Source organism: Coregonus clupeaformis, chromosome 24 (assembly GCF_020615455.1).
Source record: "Coregonus clupeaformis isolate EN_2021a chromosome 24, ASM2061545v1, whole genome shotgun sequence".
In the NCBI taxonomy this organism is placed as follows: domain Eukaryota; kingdom Metazoa; phylum Chordata; class Actinopteri; order Salmoniformes; family Salmonidae; genus Coregonus; species Coregonus clupeaformis.
In genome coordinates this window covers 45,688,663-45,709,790 of record NC_059215.1, presented here as the reverse complement: position 1 = coordinate 45,709,790, position 21,128 = coordinate 45,688,663, and the positions used below count along the sequence as shown (strand labels likewise).

Below are 21,128 nucleotides of genomic sequence, written 5' to 3'. Positions count from 1 at the left end.
GCTGGGTCCCAAGGCGGGACATCCTCGATCCCTCCCTGTTGAGGGATTTCCACCATCACCAGCCGACTTCCGGACTTCGTCACCGGAGTACTAGCTACTGCCGATCCCATTAATATAATATAATATCATATGCCATTTAGCAGACGCTTTTATCCAAAGCGACATACAGTCATGCGTGCATACATTTTTGTTTATGGATGGTCCCAGGGATCGAACCCACTACCCTGGCGTTACAAGCGCCGTGCTCTACCAGCTGAGCTACAGAGGACCATTCTCATCACTCCACTTGTCAATCACACACACCTGGTGCTCATTCCCCTAATTAGCATGTGTATAAGTGTTCCCGCTGTTCCCCATTTCTTTGTGAGTGATTGTTTTGTTGTGAGAGCGTGTAGCTCGGTTGAGCTACATTTCACTGTGTTATTGCCAAGGTGGATGTTTTCCCTTGTACAGTTTCGTTTGACGCTTGGGCGTTTGATTTATGCAAACGGATTAAACTCTGGACTTCGGTATTTTACCTCCTGTGCCTGACTCCTTCTTTCACACCTCGTCACAGGTGAGTAGTAGGCCTAGGCCAGTACAGATTGATAAGAATTTGTGCATCAGTAAGGTTGGGTTCTTAGCATTCATTGCCATGGTTATCATCTGTACCACAGAAATGTAAATCACAGACAATAGGTGTGGTGGCAGCTGCAGAGAAGTGCTTGGGTTTATGAGGTTTACTGTAGTCCCGTCTTCCCAGGCCGTTGGCCTGGTGTAGGATAAGTTACATGCTGACCAGACCACACGCACGCGTGCGTTAGCCATCGCGCGCATGCAGATGTTTTCCTCCCACACACGATCAGGACACACAGGTTTAAATATCTAAACGAACTCTGAACCAACTATATTAACTTGGGGACAGGTCGAAAAGCATTAAACATTTATGCCAATTTAGCTAGCTAGCTTGCTGTTGCTAGCTAATTTGTCCTGGGATATAAACATTGGGTTGTTAATTTACCTGAACTGCACAAGGTCCTCTACTCCAACAATTTATCGACAGATAAAACGGTAAACCAAGTTCAGGCTTCTTCATCTTCTTTGGACTTTGTGTCGGTTGGCAACCAACTTTAAGATGCATTACCACCACCAACTGGACTAGAGTGTGGACCTCAGTTCATCTTTCAATCACCCACGTGGGTATATGCTTCTAAAAACCAATGAGGAGATGGGAGAGGCAGGACTTGCAGCACGTTGAGCGTCACACATTGAACCAAGTTCTATTTTAGGGCCTAGCCATGCAGATGGTCCTTGACGCTCGTGAGCAGTGTGGGTGCAATGATTAAATAACATGTATGTGTACATTTATTTTGTAATGCTCGCGCACGGTGTGGTCAGCATGTTAGGTCAAAAATGTTCCTTTCCCCCATCCTTTTTATTTTTGTATCAAAAAATGTAACGATCACATACTACCGTATAGTAGGTGGCGGCATGCACAAATAAATGTGGGAACACCATTATACCAAAGAAGAAGAACAATGGGCGCGCCTTAGCTCAAAGGGCCGTCCCTCTTTTTTTGTAGACGAAACTCCGCCCGTCTTCTCTTTCAGTTCTTAAAACACCCCCATCAGTTGCCATTTTACTTTGGACAAGGCTTGACTAGATTTCTAGCTGTCAAAGCAGTATTTGAGGAAGACTTGAGTGCTGTTCCCTTTAATGTTTGTATGAAGAAAGTGTCTCTGTTAGAATTTGATTGGAGTTATCGGCGCTGCTGAGTGGCGCAAGGGAACAGCGGTTTGCACAAGAAGGTAACGTTACACAAACTATGATGTGGGGGGAAAGGATAGCAAGCCATGGTGGCATTGGTGTTTAAATAGCTAACGTTAGTTGGCTTTAACTAACGTTACCCGCCGGTTTGTCAATACAGTATTGTGTTCTCTTGTTCCTCGAGTCAGGAATTTGTCAAGGCAATTTTTTTTTGTCTGGCTTCAAAAGAAACGGCTAACTAGCTAGCTAACGTTATCTACGTCGACTCGTGTTTCAAATGCACTGCCTCTGCTCTGGCCAGGCGAACAATGCTGATAACCGGCTATCTACTTTGTTTGTAGCTAATGTTGTTGCCTTTTCTCGCTATTGGGAGTGATGACTAGTTAACTACTCAAATCATCGAATGAGGACAGGGGCATCTACTTATCTAACTAGCTAATGTGACTGAATTCAAGTCTGTTTTATATCGCAAGAAGGTTTATAGGCTAGTGCGTAGTGGCAAGGCCTCCACACATTTTTAGATGCCCCTAACGTAGCTACCCTAGGTAGAACAAAAACACAACCATGAAATGGTTGGTTGTGTAAAAATATTTCACTACAAAAGTGGTTAAAAGTTATTGTGACACACCCTTCACTCAAGGTGCAGAATAATGCCGGCACACACACTTCCCACGCAACTACTATACGGAGTGATTTTCGTAGCAGGTTAGGATTGCATTTTAGCTAACTCGAACTCTTTTCATAACCTTAACCTCTGTCTCCTAACCTGCTACGTTCAATTTCCTAACCTGCTGCGGAAAAGTCACTTTTCGAAGTGGCGTGAAAAGTGTTTCCCGAATAATGCCTTGCTGGAGGGGGATGGGACAAAAACGAATGTAGCCTAGGCAGTCCATAGTTGCCGCTAGATCTGCACAATCGCCTAGGGGTTGAAGTGCATTCCCGGTAATACAGTCGTGTGCCATGGGCCGGCTCATACATAAGCATTCTCCGTTCAGGCTACAAAGGCATAATTTCCCTCCTTAACTAGCATTTATGGCGAGCCGTTGGGGGGGGGGGACTGGAAAAATTTGTACTGTGGTAATAAAACAAATGCGATGAAGTATCCCTTTTAATAAAATAGTATTTTCCACCAGCATTTTCGGACAACTTAGGAAGTTGCACACCGTGTTCAGCCAAGTGTGTGCGACATCCTAAATTGTCCGGAAATTGTAATGGAATTTTTAGTTATAGCGTTTTTCCTGTCTCCCTCATAACTGAGTGATGAGAAGGTGTTTCAGACATTTATAGCTGTATTTTTGCACCGGGCGAGTAAAACCAATGATGTCATTGGTTGATTGAGCCTGCTGTCTGATAAAAAAAATTAAAGTAATCATGGAGTCATGTTTTGTAGTAATTATTGTGGCCTTTGTGTTTCGCCAATTGCACAATCACGTGAGTAGATATGGTTGTCATTGTTCAATAAAGCCAAGGGACATGTCTCAACGAGTTTCCTATCTGCCAGGACATTGCAGGATATCTAGGTTGACGCATTTTGCCTAGCTTTGTAAAGACTACAGCACAGATATTTCACTGGATGTTAAGTGTGAAGCATCTGCTTGGCTTTTCCACTCACTACCAAATATGGTGGTGAGCGGAAGCCCAGTGGCCTGCAGTGGGAGAATTTTTGCCGACATTCTGCAAAAATGTTCTCATCAATTAAACATTTGATCTCAATACAGTTAACTGTTCCGAAAACTATTTTTTACTAAACAGTGGACTAAGTTTAGTAGACTTTACTCTTTGCCAAGGTTTCCAAAAATTGCAATGTTTAGGAGTGCATGGGTGAATTGCGTTATTGCGCACTTCAGAGTAGGTGGTCCCTAACGGAAATATGCAAATACATGCTATAACGCGCAAATAGGATCTTGCTAGCTCGTGCTTGGCCCTTCTCCCTCCTTGCTTGTTCTGCTCACTATGACTAATTTGTTCCCATTGGAAACGACAGGCAGGGGTTTATCTTGGGTTAGTTATACACATATTTGACGGGAGCCATTCTTCCTTGTTCCCATCCAAGAAGGCAGGCTTTTCAAAGAAAATTCGTAAAAAATCCAAATAACTTCACAGACCTTCATTGTAAAGGGTTTAAACACTGTTTCCCATGCTTGTTCAATGAACATGCACCTGTGGAACGGTCGTTATGACACCAACAGCTTACAGACGATAGGCAATTAAGGTCACAGTTATGAAAACTTAGGACACTAAAGAGGCATTTCTACTGACTCTGAAAAACACCAAAAGAAAGATGCCCAGGATCCCTTCTCATCTGCGTGAACGTGCCTTAGGCATGCTGCAAGGAGGCATGAGGACTGCAGATGTGGCCAGGGCAATAAATTGCAATGTCCGTACTGTGAGACGCCGAAGATCGCTCTACGGGAAGACAGGACGGACAGCTGATCGTCCTCACAGTGGCAGACCACGTGTAACAACACCTGCACAGGATCGGTACATCCAAACATCACACCTGCGGGACAGGTACAGGATGGCAACAACAACTGCCCGAGTTACACCAGGAACGTACAATCCCTCCATCAGTGCTCAGACTGTCCGCAATAGGCTGAGAGAGGCTGGACTGAGGGCTTGTAGGCCTGTTGTAAGGCAGGTCCTCACCAGACATCACCAGCAACAATGTCTCCTATGGGCACAAACTCACTGTCGCTGGACCAGACAGGACTGGCAAAAAGTGCTCTTCACTGACGAGATGCAGTTTTGTCTCACCAGGGGTGATGATCGGATTCGCGTTTATTGTTGAAGGAATGAGCGTTACACTGAGGCCTGTACTCTGGAGCGGGATCGATTTGGAGGTGGAGGGTCCGTCATGGTCTGGGGGTGGTGTGTCACAGCATCATCGGATTGAGTTTATTGTCATTGCAGGCAATCTCAACGCTATGAGTTACAGGGAAGACATCCTCCTCCCTCATGTGGTACGCTTCCTGCAGGCTCATCCTGACATGACCCTCCAGCATGACAATGACACCAGCCATACTGCTCGTTCTGTGCGTGAATTCCTGCAAGACCGGAATGTCAGTGTTCTTCCATGGCCAGCGACGAGCCCGGATCTCAATCCCATTGAGCACGTCTGGGACCTGTTGGATCGGAGGGTGAAGGCTAGGGCCATTCCCCCCCAGAAATGTCTTGGAACTTACTGGTGCTTTGGTGGAAGAGTGGGGTAACATCTCAGCAAGAACTGGCAAATGTGGTGCAGTCCATGGCCCTAGCCCTCACCCAGGAATGGCCCTAGCCCTCACCCTCCGATCCGACAGGTCCCAGACGTGCTCAATGGGATTGAGATCCGGGCTCTTCGCTGGCCATGGCAGAACACTGACATTCCTGTCTTGCAGGAAATTACGCACAGAACAAGTAGGATGGCTGGTGGCATTGCCATGCTGGAGGGTCATGTCAGGATGAGCCTGCAGGAAGGGTACCACATGAGGGAGGATATCTTCCCTGTAACGCACAGCGTTGAGATTGCCTGCAATGACAACAAATTCAGTCCGATAATGCTGTGACACACTGCCCCAGACCATGATGGACCCTCCACCTCCAAATCGATCCCGCTCCAGTGTACAGGGACGTTTCTTTTTTTGCTGAGTTTGTGTAAAGATGATGTGTCCTGAGTATAGTATAAAATGTTGAGACAAGAAGGGGAGGGGTGTGTGGCGAGGATCTAGGCGAGTCTCCCTCCAGAATGGCTCAGCTGTCTCCTGCCAATTCTTGTGCAATCAATGTGTGAATTGTTTGCCCTTTTGATTGATAAAAAAAAAAAATACAGTTTAAACATGTCACCAGTAGTACATTTGCACCGTTAATCCCAGTAATTTCGTTACATTTAAATTCTGTTAATGTATTTGTTGGTCATTTACCATTCTGGAAACGTTTAGAGTTCACAACCTGCTACACTTGTGAGAAACAAGTTTTGGTTTACTTCATAACCATTATTTATGAGATGTGTAAATATTTTTGTTCTTGTTTGGAGTGCTCAATGTGAGCAATGAGCATGTCTGGTTTCTCTGTCCTGATAACGGTGAGAGTGCGCCTGAGCAAGCATAGGAGTACCTGGCCTGCTGCGCGGAAATGTAGGTGTGTTTAACATCCATTGCTAGTGATCCATTAAAACTATAGTTCCTCACAGTAAGCTATTAGAAAAATATTTAGACCAATCTCCCCCTCTAATCACCAATCCTCGGTGTGAAAGAGCAATGGAAGTTCTAGGCTTTTTTTTTTTTTTTTTTTTATACTTGTGCACCAAAACTGCTTTTAACACGCGATTGCATTTTGGAATTGTTGGGCAATGAATAGCCATGTAAAAGCACCGTTCTTTTCTCCCGCAGCAACCAACTGAGGAGCTACAGGAGAAATTACGCTCAAAATAGGCTCTGTATGCTGTGCACATGTCATAGTTGGATAAATAAGATACACGATGACTAACAAATACAGGCCAATTTTATTAACTATATTATGCATATTAACCTATAGACCGATAAGCATGGCGGTCAAATGTATTTACAGTACCTTCAGAAAGTATTCATACCCCTTGACTTATTCCACATTTTCTTGTTACAGCCGAATTCTAAATTGATTTTTTTTCTCATCCATCTACACAAAATACCCTGTAATGACAGTGAACATGTTTTTAGTAATCTGCAACTTTTTTGGAAATGAAATATCTCATTTACATAAGTATTCACACCCCTGAGTCAAATGTTAGAATCACCTACTTGTGAGTCTTTCTGGGTAAGTCTCCAAGAGCTTTGCACACCTGGATTGTACAGTGTTTGCGCATTATTCTTTTAAAATCTCTTCAAGCTCTGTCAAGTTAGTGGTTCATTGCTAGACAGACAGTTTCAAGTCTTGCCATAGATTTCCAAGCAGATTTTAAGTCAACTGTAACTAGGCTACTCGGGAACAATCAAATCAAATTTTATTGGCCACATGCGCCGAATAGAACAGGTGCAGACGTTACAGTGAAATGCTTACTTACAGCCCTTAACCAACAGTGCATTTATTTTTAATAAAAAAGTAAAATAAAACAAGTGTTGAGAGAAAAAAAGAGCAGAAGTAAAATAAAATAACAGGGAGGCTATATATACAGGGTGGTACCGGTGCAGAGTCAATGTGCGGGGGCACTGGCTAGTTGAAGTAATATGTACATGTGGGTAGAGTTAAAGTGACTATGCATAAATAATTAACAGAGTAGCAGCAGCGTAAAAAGATGGGGTGGGGGGGCAGTGCAAAAGACCTAGACTTGGCGCCCTGGTACCGCTTGCCGTGCGGTAGCAGAGAGAACAGTCTATGACTAGGGTGGCTAGAGTCTCTGACAATTTTTAGGGCCTTCCTCTGACACCGCCTGGTATAGAGGTCCTGGATGGCAGGAAGCTTGGCCCCAGTGATGTACTGGGCCGTACGCACTACCCTCTGTAGTGCCTTGCGGTCGGAGGCCAAGCAGTTGCCATACCAGGCGGTGATGCAACCAGTCAGGATGCTCTCGATGGTGCAGCTGTATAATTTTTTGAGGATCTGAGGACCCATGCCAAATCTTTTCATTCTCCTTAGGGGGAATAGGCTTTGTCGTGCCCTCTTCACGACTGTCTTGGTGTGTTTGGACCATGATAGTTTGTTGGTGATGTGGACACCAAGGAACTTGAAGCTCTCAACCTGCTCCACTACAGCCCCGTCGATGAGAATGGGGGCGTGCTCAGTCCTCTTTTTTTTTTCCTGTAGTCCACAATCATCTCCTTTGTCTTGGTCACGTTGAGGGAGAGGTTGTAATCCTGGCACCACACGGCCAGGTCTCTGACCTCCTCCCTATAGGCTGTCTCATCGTTGTCGGTGATCAGGCCTACCACTGTTGTGTCGTCGGCAAATGTAATGATGGTGTTGGAGTCGTGCCTTGCCATGCAGTCGTGGGTGAACAGGGAGTACAGGAGGGTACTGAGCACGCACCACTGAGGGGCCCCCGTGTTGAGGATCAGTGTGGCAGATGTGTTGTTACCTACCCTTACCACCTGGGGGCGGCCCGTCAGGAAGTCCAGTATCCAGTTGCAGAGGGAGGTGTTTAGTCCCAGGATCCTTAGCTTAGTGATGAGATTTGAGGGCACTATGGTGTTGAATGCTGAGCTGTAGTCAATGAGTAGCATTCTCACGTAGGTGTTCCTCTTGTCCAGGTGGGAAAGGGCAGTGTGGAGTGCAATAGAGATTGCATCATCTGTGGATCTGTTGGGGCGGTATGCAAATTGGAGTGGGTCTAGGGTTTCTGGGATAATGGTGTATATGTGAGCCATGACCAGCCTTTCAAAGCACTTCATGGCTACAGACGTCAGTGCTACGGGTCGGTAGTCATTTAGGCAGGTTATCTTAGTGTCCTTTGGCACGGGGACTATGGTGGTCTGCTTGAAACATGTTGGTATTACAGACTCAGTCAGGGACATGTTGAAAATGTCAGTGAAGACACTTGCCAGTTGGTCAGCACATGCTCGGAGTACACGTCCTGGTAATCCGTCTGGCCCTGCGGCCTTGTGAATGTTGACCTGCTTAAAAGTCTTAATCACATCGGCTACGGAGAGCGTGATCACATAGTCATCCGGAACAGCTTGTGCTCTCATGCATGCTTCAGTGTTGCTTGCCTTGAAGCGAGCATAGAAGTGGTTTAGCTCGTCTGGTAGGCTTGTGTCACTGGGCAGCTCGCGGCTGTGCTTCCCTTTGTAGTCTGCAATAGTTTTCAAGCCCTGCCACATCCGACGAGCGTCAGAGCCGGTGTAGTACGATTCAATCTTAGTCCTGTATTGACTCTTTGCCTGTTTGATGGTTCGTCGGAGGGCATAGCGGGATTTCGTATAAGCGTCCGGGTTAGAGTCCCGTTCCTTGAAAGCGCAGCTCTACCCTTTAGCTCAGTGCGGATGTTTCCTGTAATCCATGGCTTCTGGTTGGGGTATGTACGTACAGTCACTGTGGGGACGACATCATCAATGCACTTATTGATGAAGCCAGTGACTGATGTGGTGTACTCCTCAATGCGATCTGAAGAATCCCGGAACATGTTCCAGTCTGTGCTAGCAAAACAGTCCTGTAGCTTAGCATCTGTGTCATCTGACCACTTTTTTTTTACTGGTGCTTCCTGCTTTAGTTTTTGCTTATAAGCAGGAATCAGGAGGATAGAGTTATGGTCAGATTAGCCAAATGGAGGGCGAGGTAGAGCTTTGAATGCGTCTCTGTGTGTGGTGTAAAGGTGGTCTAGAGTTTTTTTTCTTCTTTTTTTTTTCTTCCTCTGGTTGCACATTTAACATGCTGGTAGAAATTAGGTAGAACGGATTTAAGTTTCCCTGCATTAAAGTCCCCGGCCACTAGGAGTGCTGCCTCTGAATGAGTGTTTTCCTGTTCACTTATGGCCTTATACAGCTCATTCAGTGCAATCTTAATGCCAGCATTGGTTTGTGGTGGTAAATAGACAGCTATGAAAAATATAGATGATAAACTCTCTTGGTAAATAGTGTGGTCTACAGCTTATCATAAGATACTCTACCTCAGGCGAGCAAAACCTCGAGACTTCCTTAGTATTTGATTTTGTGCACCAGCTGTTGTTTACAAATATACACAGACCGCCACCCCTTGCCGTTCTATCCTGCCGATGTAGCGTATAGCCCGCTAGCTGTATGTTATCCATGTCGTCGTTCAGCCACGACTCGGTGAAACATAAGATATTACAGTTTTTAATGTCCCGTTGGTAAGATAACCGTAATCTTAGGTCATCCAATTTATTCTCAAATGATTGAAGATTGGCTAATAGGGTTGATGGGAGAGGCAGTTTACTCGCTCGCTGTCGGATCCTTACAAGGCACCCCGGCCTACGTCCACGATATCTCTCTCTTTCACATGCGAATGACGGGGATTTGGTCCTTGTCGGGTGTCTGTAGGATATCCTTCGTGGCCGCCTCGTTGAAGAAAAAATCTTCGTCCAATACGAGGTGAGTAATAGCTGTCCTGATATCCAGAAGCTCTTTTTGGTTATAAGAGACGATGGCAGAAACATTATGTACAAAATACATTACAAATAACGCGGAAAAACACACATAATAGTACAATTGGTTAGAGGGCTGTAAAATGTCGTCTTGTTAAGCCATTCCAGTGTGGCTCAGTTGGTATAGAATAGCGCTTGCAACGCCAGGGTTGTGTGTTCGATTCCTGCGGGGGGGGAAGTATGAACGTATGCTCTGGATGTTTTTAGGTTATTGCCCTGCTGAAGGGTGAATTTGTCTCCCAGTTTCTGTTGGAAAGCAGGCAGAACCAGGTTTTCCTCTAGGATTTTGCCTGTGCTTAGCTCTGTACAGTTTGTTTAGCCCCCAAAAAACCTCCCTAGTCCTTGCCGATGACCAGCATACCCATAACATGATGCAGCCACTGTGGTGAATTATTATTATTAATGGACTGTAGAGTTTAATGGACTATGAGGTAGAACTGGGTTAATCAAGAGCATATAGTTAGAATTCTTTGTAACTGGGCCAGGAATTGTATTGGGTCATTTAATTTCACTGTGGGTGAGTAGAGCGGGAATCTGCCCTAGGGTCAGATTGCTTGCTCTTACTTAAATCCATGGCTGTCTTATCTGATGAGACTGAAACTAGCTGGTGGCCTTTTGTCTCTCTCTTCAAACACAGTGAAGGGAGCGGCACCAGGGTTTAATAGAGTTTGGGCTAGACCTTTGTCTCCTTGGTATCTTGATTGATTACAGCATGAGGGGGTGAGGTTTGTGTATGATTCAAGAATTTAGGGCCTTGTCATGTTTAAACTATACATGAGTGTGTGTTCAAGACAGGGGAGCGAGTGATTGGTTAGCGTAATAGTTCAGCTGTCCTCGGGGACAAAAAGGAAGTGGGTGTGGAGTGATAAAGAGCGGGAAACTGAAGAGGGAGGGATTTAGAGCTAGAAGAGTTGGGATGATGGTATATAATGTGACGTGAGAGAGGAAGAATGGTGTGCCACTCTGCAGACTGGTATCGGCTTTGTTGAAATTTTAATAAAGTCACTTCTTGATGCAACAAAAACTCTGTAAGACCTTATTTGTAATAAAGTATAGTGGTTATTTTCTACAACACCACCACGCTTGAAGTTATGAAGTGGTACTCGGTGACATTGGATTTTTTCCAATGCGGTTTTACTTTAGTGCCGTATTGCAAACAGGGTGCATGTTTTGGAATATGTTTTATTCTGTACGGGCTTCCTTTTCACTCTGTTCATTTAGGTAAGTATTGTGGAGTAACTACAATGTTGGTGATCCATTCTCAGTTTTCTCCTGTCACAGACATTAAACTATATAACTGTATAAGTCACCATTGGCCTGATGGTGAAATCCCTGAGCGGTTTCCTTCCCCTCCGGCAACTGAGTTTGGAAGGGCACCTGTATCTTTGTAGTGACTGGGTGTATTGTTACACCATCCAAAGTGTAATTAATAACTTCACCATGCTCAAAGGGATGTCCAAAGTCTGCTTTTTTTTATTTTGACCCATCTACCAATAGGTGTCCTTTGCGAGGCATTCCACAACCTCCCTGGTCTTTGTGGTAGGATCTGTTTTGAAATTCACTGTTCGACTGAGGGACCTTAAAGATAATTGTGTGTGTGTGGGGTACCGAATGAGGTAGTCATTCAAAAATCATGTTTAACTCTATTGCACAGAGTGAGTCCATGTGACTTGTTAAGCACATTTTTACTCCTGAACTTATTTAGGCTTGCCATAACAAAGGTGTTGAATTATTATTGACTCAAGACATTTCAGCTTTTCATTTTTTATTAACTTGTAAAAATGTAGAAAAACATAATTCCACTGACATTATGGGTTATTGGATGTAGGCCAGTGATGACAAATCTAAATGTAATCAATTAAAAATTCAGGCTGTAAGATAACAAATGTCTAGATAAAGTCAAGGGGTGTGAATACTTTCTGAAGGCACTGTAGATCGACTGTTATTTCCATTAATGAAAGCATTTTCACTCATTTTTTTTTATCGGTAGTTGCCGGCTAACGGAAACCTTGCTATTGATAATTTAGCCAAATAAGTGATAACATACTATGTGGGACTGAGCCTAGCTATACCAATCCACGCCACTTGTCAGTCAGTATGGCTCAGTATTGAACAGCCTGCTGTCATGCCGATCCCTCGTCGTGGAGAGCTATCCTCCTATAGGTTTACACTTCATCCCTTACCTAACCTACTTGTACACATTCAGTATAGAACCACCCTCTGTATAAAACCATCTTTCTAACCAATAGACCGCAGTTGGTCAAAGTCAATAACATGTCGGATTTTCATACCGTCCTTCTCGCATCCCGGGATTTATGGTATCACTGGCTTAGTACACCAGAATGCTAACAAAATTAGCAAAATTGTGAATTTCCATGGAGGCTGCTAGCTAAAGAGCGCAAAGACAGGCAATCCAGTTCAATTTTTTATGTGTCTGTGGGAGCTACCAAAATATATATATATATATATATATATATATATATATATTTAGATTTACTATTAAATGTGAACGAGAGACATTGTAAAAATGAACAAAGTTTTGATGCATGCTTGTCTGAAAGAAGAACCGTACTGGCTCTGAAATAGCATGTATACACGCGGTGTCTGGAGTTGCTAGGGCAACAGGCCTGCCTGCTCAGAGAAGATGGGGAGGAGCAGATGGGCCTAGAACGGAGAGCAGAAAAAATGCGACCATATCAAAAGGTGGCAGGTGTACAGAACTCATCCAATGGGCTTTGACTTCTCAAACACGGCAGAAAGCTTGCAAAATATGATGCCCAGTCACCTTTATTAATTCAGTAACTTACTTAGATAACGAGACCATTAAGTTTAACTCACTAGTTAACGCAGAATACATTTTTTACACTGGGAAAAAAAGAGTGCATAAGAAATCTATTGATGCTTTTTGTAAACTCAGATCAAAAAATGCTTCTTGTAATTTCTGCTCAGCATCAGACAAATGTTGAGCTTCAGTTACACTTCTCCACTCGGATGAGAATTCACGACTGGGCATTCTATCAGCAGACTGCTCTCTGACTGTGTAGCTACTTTTCTCTGGTACTTCTCTGTAGCCAGCCTACTTTTCTCCAAGGTGAACTTAAGCAAAACATTAAGAAATGTAGCTGGCTACATTCTTTCAGTGATGAACATTAGAAATATGATGTCTGTTAAGTTGCGTCAATTCAAATCTGGTATAGGAACAAAAAGAAGTCAATACACATCTTCTAAAATAGACTAGTATTTTTAATTAATGCAAACACTTCAATGGTAAATATGATGTTCGTATATACGGGCCCACTGAAACACCACGCAGGGCAGACAGAGAACTGAGCTATTGTTATAAGTTCTTCTTTAAATACTCTGACAGAGATGGTTCCCATCTCCCTGCTGGGCCTGTCAGATTAGAGGCTAGGTGTGGTTTAAACTTACCCAACCTATCGATGGCGCACAGGCTGGTCCCAGCCCCTTGGCACTTCACTGTTGCCGGGCATTAGTTATCTTTACAACTTGTCTCGAGTCAGCAACCTCAGACATAGTTTGTTCTTCTTCATTGTAGCAGAACACATGTCCTTGAGCGGTTTAACAAAGAGGCAGTGTGTGTGTGTCACAACTCACAAGTCTCTCAGCCTACCCCCTAACGGTTCCTCACATTAATCACAGCTTGTTATGTTAAACAATCTATATCAGTACAGCACAAACCTATTATGTTTAATCATTAATGTATTCTTTCTAAGCTAGGCATCACATCTAGTTGTAAGAGAATAGATCCCCACATGTCCATGCATCATTTTGCTAAAGATACTGCTTTGTTTTTTTATTGTAAGCTCATTTACTTGTGTGGCTGCCAGCCAAATAGTGTTGCACTTCTGTTGTCCTCTGTCAATGAAGCCGTTTTCTGCCACGTGTTGGACTAATGCATTTTCTGTGAAGGTTGCATGTCCCTGATAACACTGAAGCAAAAAAAAAAAAACTGACTTTCAATATAAAAAGCGACCATTGTCTACACAGGTGGACTGACCTGCTCACGTTGTGCTATTTACAAACAAACACGGGCCTGGCTCAACTGTTTTGGGGAACTATGGAAGCTTCATAATGTGACAGGTGAAATGAATGCGATCTGCTTTATCTCCTAACGTATTGCACAAGTTGCCTGCAGGACTTTACTTGAGTAGCTACACATTTTAAATGTATTGAAAAACTTCAAGGAAATAGTTTCAACAGTATTGCTGTTTTTGGAAAAACCATCCCGTGGCTATTTCCAAATACCCCGGTATACGGTATGTATACTAGGGCTGGGCGACATGGACAAAATATCATATCACAATATTCTTCTGATTTGACGGTATTTTATATTTTTGAATAATACATGTTCTAAATATGCTTTAGTAGTTCATGACCATGGATTGGCAACACATACATTATAAGGGATTTCAATGGGACTTTCTCCATTTATACTGTTGAATCCTACTCCCAAAAAATTATTTTCAGAATGTTCATACATTTCTGTATTTGCTGCACTTTTATTTCCACATTGTGCCACGCATCATTGTATGGGCAACAAATCTAGGCCTAGTTAATTGGTGAACTGTTCGACTCATGGAAATATGATTATTCTAATTCATATAGTGGGCAGCACCTTGAATGCATTGTTTTGACGTGATAACAAATGAATAAGCCAGTGAGGAATTATTGACAGGGTAGGAACCAATGTGTTGGTCAGTGTTTCCAGGTGACCCTAGATGTTACATTACATGTTTTCTTACTTCATGTAGCTAGCTAGCCAACATATTCATGCTTCGCATATTCCTCTCTGACATGCTTATCTAGGCCTACACCAGCACTGGTACCAGGCAGTATTAGCTAACTAGCTACATTTGCGCTGACTCTTATCTGGCTAGCTAGCTTGCTAAATGTGCGAACTATTGATTTGGAATTTGCGGCTAACACAAATTATCTTAGCAACACCTTGCTAAAAAAAGACAAACTAGCAAACAGTAATGCACAAACTAATAATGCAATTCTAGAACGCTTGTGGAAAGCAGCATGTCACCAACATTGTTGCATCCATCTGCCCATGCAGAGTGAACGGCAAGAAAGTGCTTGTGACTCCGTGGTCGAGCAACTGCTCTCTCCTTGAGTGACGGGGCAGGGCTTGGTGTGGTTAGCGGCATGCAGCAGCAGGAGGAGAGGGAGATGGCTCAAATAGCATATAGAGTAAACTATCAAAATGGACATTATACTCGCCAGAGTTGCGTATCACATTTAACGAACCAAACATTTAAATACTGTTAGAAGGTCAAGTAAAAACTCAAACTGGTCAGTGCATCGTGTGTGGTGTAAAATATGGTATACCGCCCATGCCTCCATATAGCGTCAAAGTGTATGTTGCTAACCAAATGTTAGGCTAGGAGCAAGAGGAAATAGTGTTTTAATAAAAGCCTTATTGCTTTTCTCTTAAATGGGCAAAAGGTTGTGCCTTTTTCCCCCACTGATGGATCAACTTTATTTCAGAGTCTGTCGAGCTCTCTTCGGCAAGATTCTGAAAGATACAGAAGCGCGAGATTGAACTTCTCAACATTCAAGAGTTTTCCCCCTTATGATTGAATCAACATATTAGCCACTTTCAATGCAACATACCGAAGCAAAATGAACTATGCTAGACTTAGTATGCAAAACAAACTACGCAAGAGATTTTGCATTGACATGCACAACTCAGCCCGTACTCTACACAGACCGGTGCGGCAGAACCAATCAGAGCTTCAGTCGGCCTATATGCAAATATCCCATTGCCATATATAGATCTGTGCCATTCACGTTGAACTGGACTGTTACAGCATGAGCGGTCGTGAGTAGATGTGCTTGTTTTGAGATCCATGCGAGAGCTGCATGTAGCCACGTGTGCAGATTTGCTCAGATCCTTTGCTAGTTAGTGAGTTTTTAGCCCAGTGTTAGATAATTTGTAGTCAGCAATGGGGGCGTGATTGCGTCCTACAAGAGCACTAAACGTGTACTTTTCTAGATATCTTTGCAAAGCGAGTTGGGTAAAAAGCTATTTTTTGGGGTCTTAAAGGGGCAGTGTTGTATTTTGAGACCGGCTTGAATAAGCTAAGTAGCTAATAGGCATAGGGTAGCATAATTTGTCTGATTCTCTGTATAATGGTATGGGAATAATGCATTTTATTTTGTAAAGTGATTTCTTGCGTCGAACACAACATTTTCAGTCACCTTGTCTGAAGGACAAGTGAATAAGCAGGTTAATGTCAAATCGTGCATTTTTTTCCCCCCTCAAAGTCTCATGGAATGTAGGCATCGAACACCACACATTGACTGCTACTGTAGGCTGAATGATAGAACAGCTATTTCCATGTTAAAATGTTATGGGATGCATTTTCTCCATTGTTTTTGATGGTAGGCCACTACATTATAATCAAATAGCCACAGAAGCCTACTTGACCACTGTCTGAAACTAACTTAAAGCGGGTGAAGCCTCGGTGTTCACAGTAAATGCGCGCTGGAAGTTGCACAGAATTTTCACAACGTTCCAGTTTGCGCTCAGCAGACCTGAAATTTGCTCATTGCTAGAAAAATTTTGGGAATATTGCTGGTAACTAACCCAAGATATATCATCGGCGTTGTTTCCAATTGGAGCAAATGAAGCACAATGGGCAAAATAATCAAGGAGGTGGGCAGAACTAAGCACAAGCTAGCAAGAGCCTATTGCCGTATTTTAGGCTGCATTTGCATAGTTCCGTTACTACTCTGAAGTGCGCGTGTGCAATAACTCTACACCCGTGCACTCGTTCTAAACAATGCCATTTTTAGAAATTTGGGCAAATGGTCAAGTCTACATAACTTAGTGCACAGATTCTAGTTTGGGGAACCGAAAGCGGTGTTGAGATTTAATCTTTCCTTGATGAGAGAATTAAAAGAATGTCAGCCGAGTTTAATCTAGAACCATTTTCTCCCACTTCCCGCCACTGGACTGCTGATCATCACCATATTTGGTGGTGAGTGGAAGTTCTAAACGGATGCTTCAGATTTATACCCCCTGTGACATGTCTGGGTTTTGCCTTTTGTCTGTGGTGGTACTTTTTAATCAAATGTTGTGTTAGCCTAATTAATCAGCAACCTGAAATGTCCCATATCCAAGTTTTTGAATGTCAATGATTTACAGAAGTTTAGTACGATGTCACTGCACATTTTGTAACGTTTATTTTACTTTTCTTTCCCACAGGGCTGATCTCGGACGTGAGTATCACCAATGCTAACCGGTATATGCCATGAATTGTAAGGAAGCGACAGAGAAGGTTGTCCTGTCATGGTCGCGATTCACCTCAGCTGGCCAAACTACTCTACTGGAGACCCTGAAGGCATTCAGTCCTATGTCAAAAGACCTTTTCGACAGTGAAAAGGAACTGGCCGCTTTTATTGAGGGACTCAAAGATGAAGGTCACAAGCCTACTGTACTTAAAAGTAAAGATGTTTATGGTTACAGGTCTTGTACTTCAGTACTCAGGCCTGTAGTAAAGACGCAGAGTACACTGGACATTGCTTCCTCAAAGGTTAAAAAGACTGGCAAAAAGAAAGGTAGAAAACCCCTGGGCAAGAACACAGAAATCAACTATGCTTTGTTAAGTGCAGCAGCGAAAGTTGTCCTGAAGAATCAACCCAAGATTCTTTTGACAAATCTGTCAAAGGAGTCTCTCAAACAGACTGTCCTCTCAAAACCACCAGAATTGGCTGTTGGGCCTGTCCAGATGCAGTCATACATAAGACTGACAAACATAATTGGACCCTCTACAGGCCACACAGCGAGACTGCAGTTCCACACAGGTGTGGTCAGAAGAGGTAACGGTGCCGAACTCTCATCGGCCACCATCTCTAACAGGGACACAAGCACTGCATTTGGAAGGTACCGGAAACTCCGCAAAATCAGTAACTTTGAGGAGAGTGAACTTTGTGCCTTGCCCAGTCAATATCATTGGAGTCCCTGTTCCTGCCATGCTGCAAAACGACCGGGTTTTGAAGGAATGCAACAGAATGCCTTGCTGGAGGGACCAGAAAAGGAAAAGGACTGATGAGGCTGAGGACAAACTCTGTGAAGAGGCCCAGAAATGGGGTCTGGCTGGTCAAAGAGCAGGAAGACCGCCGACTGAGCCAGAACAACCTGAGGTGATCAAGGTTGATGACTCGATCACAGACAAGGAGGTGAGGTAAGCCCAGAAGATCCTTCGAGGTCACCGGTCATAGATTTGACCACTTATTGCCTACCCAATGTGAACGGCCGTCAAGAGTCTTAGTCCATTTGTCCTCCATGTACATTTTAAAACTTTTTTTATTTTTTTTTGTTGCATCTCATATCGAGACAGTGCTTTGTCTTAGCTGTGCTCAGCTTGGGAGGATAGGGATTGTTTGGGATACTTTTCTGAGATTGGAAAAAATGATATTTATGTTAATATGTTTACATAAGAGGACACTGGGGTATTGCCTAAACATCCAAAAATATGCTTTATGTTTTGTCTTAACACTGCACATAGTATAGGTCACCCCTTGACTGATAAGGGAAGGAATGGAGAAGTGTGGTGAGGCACAATGTATGTCCCCATATGAGTTGTACCTACAGTATATTTGTCTTTTTACACTTTTTCTTCTATTGGACCCTTATGAAATGTAATTTTCTTATCTGTTTTATAAATGATATAAACATCTTTGACAATGAAGCCATGTCATGTATAACTATGCAGCATTCACTTGCTAGAATTTTACATTTGAGTCATTTAGCAGACGCTCTTATCCAGAGCGACTTAGTTAGTGCATACATTTTTCATACTGGCCCCCGTGGGAATCGAACCCACAACCCTGGCGTTGCAAGTGCCATGCTCTACCAACTGAGCTACAGGAGGGCTATATACATACAGATATTTTATATCACTTTCTAGTCATGTCATTACTGTATTTTGGATAATTGGGTCCATTGAAATGGTGTGATTTTGAAAGTTAGGAGGTCCTATACATTTTACATTTTAGTAATTTAGCAGACGCGCTTATCCAGAGCGACTTACAGTTAGTGAGTGCATACATAATTGTTTTATACTGGCCCCCCGTAGGAATCAAACCCCATGCTCTACCAACTGAGCTACATCCCTGCCGGCCATTCCCTCCCCTACCCTGGACGACGCTGGGCCAATTTTGCGCCGCCCCAAGGGTCTCCCGGTCGCGGACGGCTACGACAGAGCCTGGATTTGAACAAGTATCTCTAGTGGCACAGCTAGCACTCCAATGCAGTGCCTTAGACCACTGCGCCACTCGGGAGACCTATACATTTGTTAAAGGATGTATATGAAACATTTGAACAGGGCAAACAACTGTTACAAAACAACTCTACAACCACCCAGTAGCCTATTCACAACCAATAGTAATCTCAATTTCATTTTTTCTGCAGAGACATTAAAAGTTGGATTTCTTTTAATTGCGCTGTGACATTACTGGGTAACCATTCGCTAAACTGGTGGCATAGGAATCAATGCGTGGCACTACAAACATTGTGCAGCATTTTAGATCATGAAGCTATGTTCTGACACAACGTTTTGGATAATTTACAGCTGTCAATAGTAATGACAAGGTGATTTGCATAATATAGGCCTATTCATCACTGAAATGTGCTGTTCATAATAGCTGTAATATCATAACAGTAATTTTGTGATGTAAAATATGTGACACTGGGATGGATTGATCAGGGGATGTTCATTTAACAAACAACCCCTTTAGCTGTCCAACTCAATGCTCATATGTCCAAAAGGCTACTGCCTGGGAGTGTACAGTCATAAGGTCTGAATGCTAGCTGCCACGATCTCATATTAGAAAACATGCCATGGTTTCTGCCTATAAAACTCCTCTGACTAACTAGCCTATTATTCAAGCCATTATTGGAGGTACAGAACATCACATGAATAAGGCAGAGCGCTAGGGGAGTTGGCAGCCCATGGGACCACTGGGGTATAGGTGCATGAATTTTCCACCTCTCAAAACCCAGCTAGCAAACGTTCCCACAACTTTAGAGAACGTTCCCTTAAGTCTCAGGAATGTTCCAGTGATGTGCAAGGACTGTTTCCAGGAGACCATTCCTTTAATGTCAAACATAACGTACCCAGAATGCGGTTACCATGTTCACAGAATATTCAATATTAATGTTCTAGACATGTTTTCTAAGGGTTAGGAGAATATTCCATCAGTCTCACCAAACATGCACATTTACATTTTAGTCATTTAGCAGACACTCTTATCCAGAGCGACTTAGTGAGTGCATACATTTTCATACTGGCTCCCCGTGGTACTCGAACCCACAACCCTGGAGTTGCAAGCGCCATGCTCTACCAACTGAGCTACACGGGGGGCTCATGGCAAACTATAAAATATGAACATTCTAGACACGTTTCAGGGGAACGTTGCCAGAACATTTGTGTATCAGTTGTCCGGACGTCGCCTGATGATCCCAAAGAAACATTCTTGAAACCAAAACGTTTGTTTCATCATTACACATCACCCCTTGTTACTGTGGCCAAGCCCATCAAGGCTCTGATATTTGAACCACTGATCCATTCAGAGCTCTTTGTTTGTTGGCAAGGTTAGGGACACTTGCACGCGTACACACAAACAATGCCTTTAACAGTGTTTTCAACTTACATATTTGACACTTTGACATACACTACCAGTCAAACAATGCCTTTAACAGTGTTTTCAACTTACATATTTGACACTTTGACATACACTACCAGTCAAAAGTTTGGACACCTACTCATTCAAGGGTTTTTCTCTATTTTTACTGTTTTACATTGTAGAATAATAGTGAAGACATCAAAACTATGAAATAACACATATGGAATCATGTAGTAACCAAAAAAGTGTTTGTCAAATATAAAATATATTTTCATTTTTCTTTCTTCAAATAGCCACCCTTTGCCTTCATGACAGCTTTGCACACTCTTGGCATTCTCTCAACCAGCTTCATGAGGTAGTCACCTGGAATGCATTTCAATTAACATGTGTGCCGCCTTAAAAGTTAATTTGTAGAATTTCTTTCCTCCTTAATGCGTTTGAGCCAATCAGTTGTGTTGTGACAAGGTATACAGAAGATAGCCCTATTTGGTAAAAGACCAAGTCCATAATATGGCAAGAACAGCTCAAATAAGCAAAGAGAAACGACAGCCCATCATTACTTTAAGACATGAAGGTCAGTCTATCCAGGAACATTTCAAGAACTTTGAAATTTTCTTCAAGTGCAGTCGCAAAAAACATCAAGCGCTATGATGAAACTGACTCTCATGAGGACCGC

General features: G+C 43.1%; 1 protein-coding gene across 1 annotated transcript; it reads left to right on the top strand.

Annotated features, from left to right (window-relative positions):
* The first annotated feature begins 1,584 nt into the window (after nt 1-1,584).
* LOC121538599 (coiled-coil domain-containing protein 71-like) lies at nt 1,585-18,516 on the top strand. The gene is made up of 2 exons (XM_045206897.1): nt 1,585-1,787; nt 17,031-18,516. The coding sequence occupies exon 2, from the start codon at nt 17,077-17,079 to the stop codon at nt 17,872-17,874; it is 798 nt and encodes a 265-aa protein (XP_045062832.1). The 5' UTR covers nt 1,585-1,787; nt 17,031-17,076; the 3' UTR covers nt 17,875-18,516.
* The last annotated feature ends 2,612 nt before the right edge of the window (nt 18,517-21,128 follow it).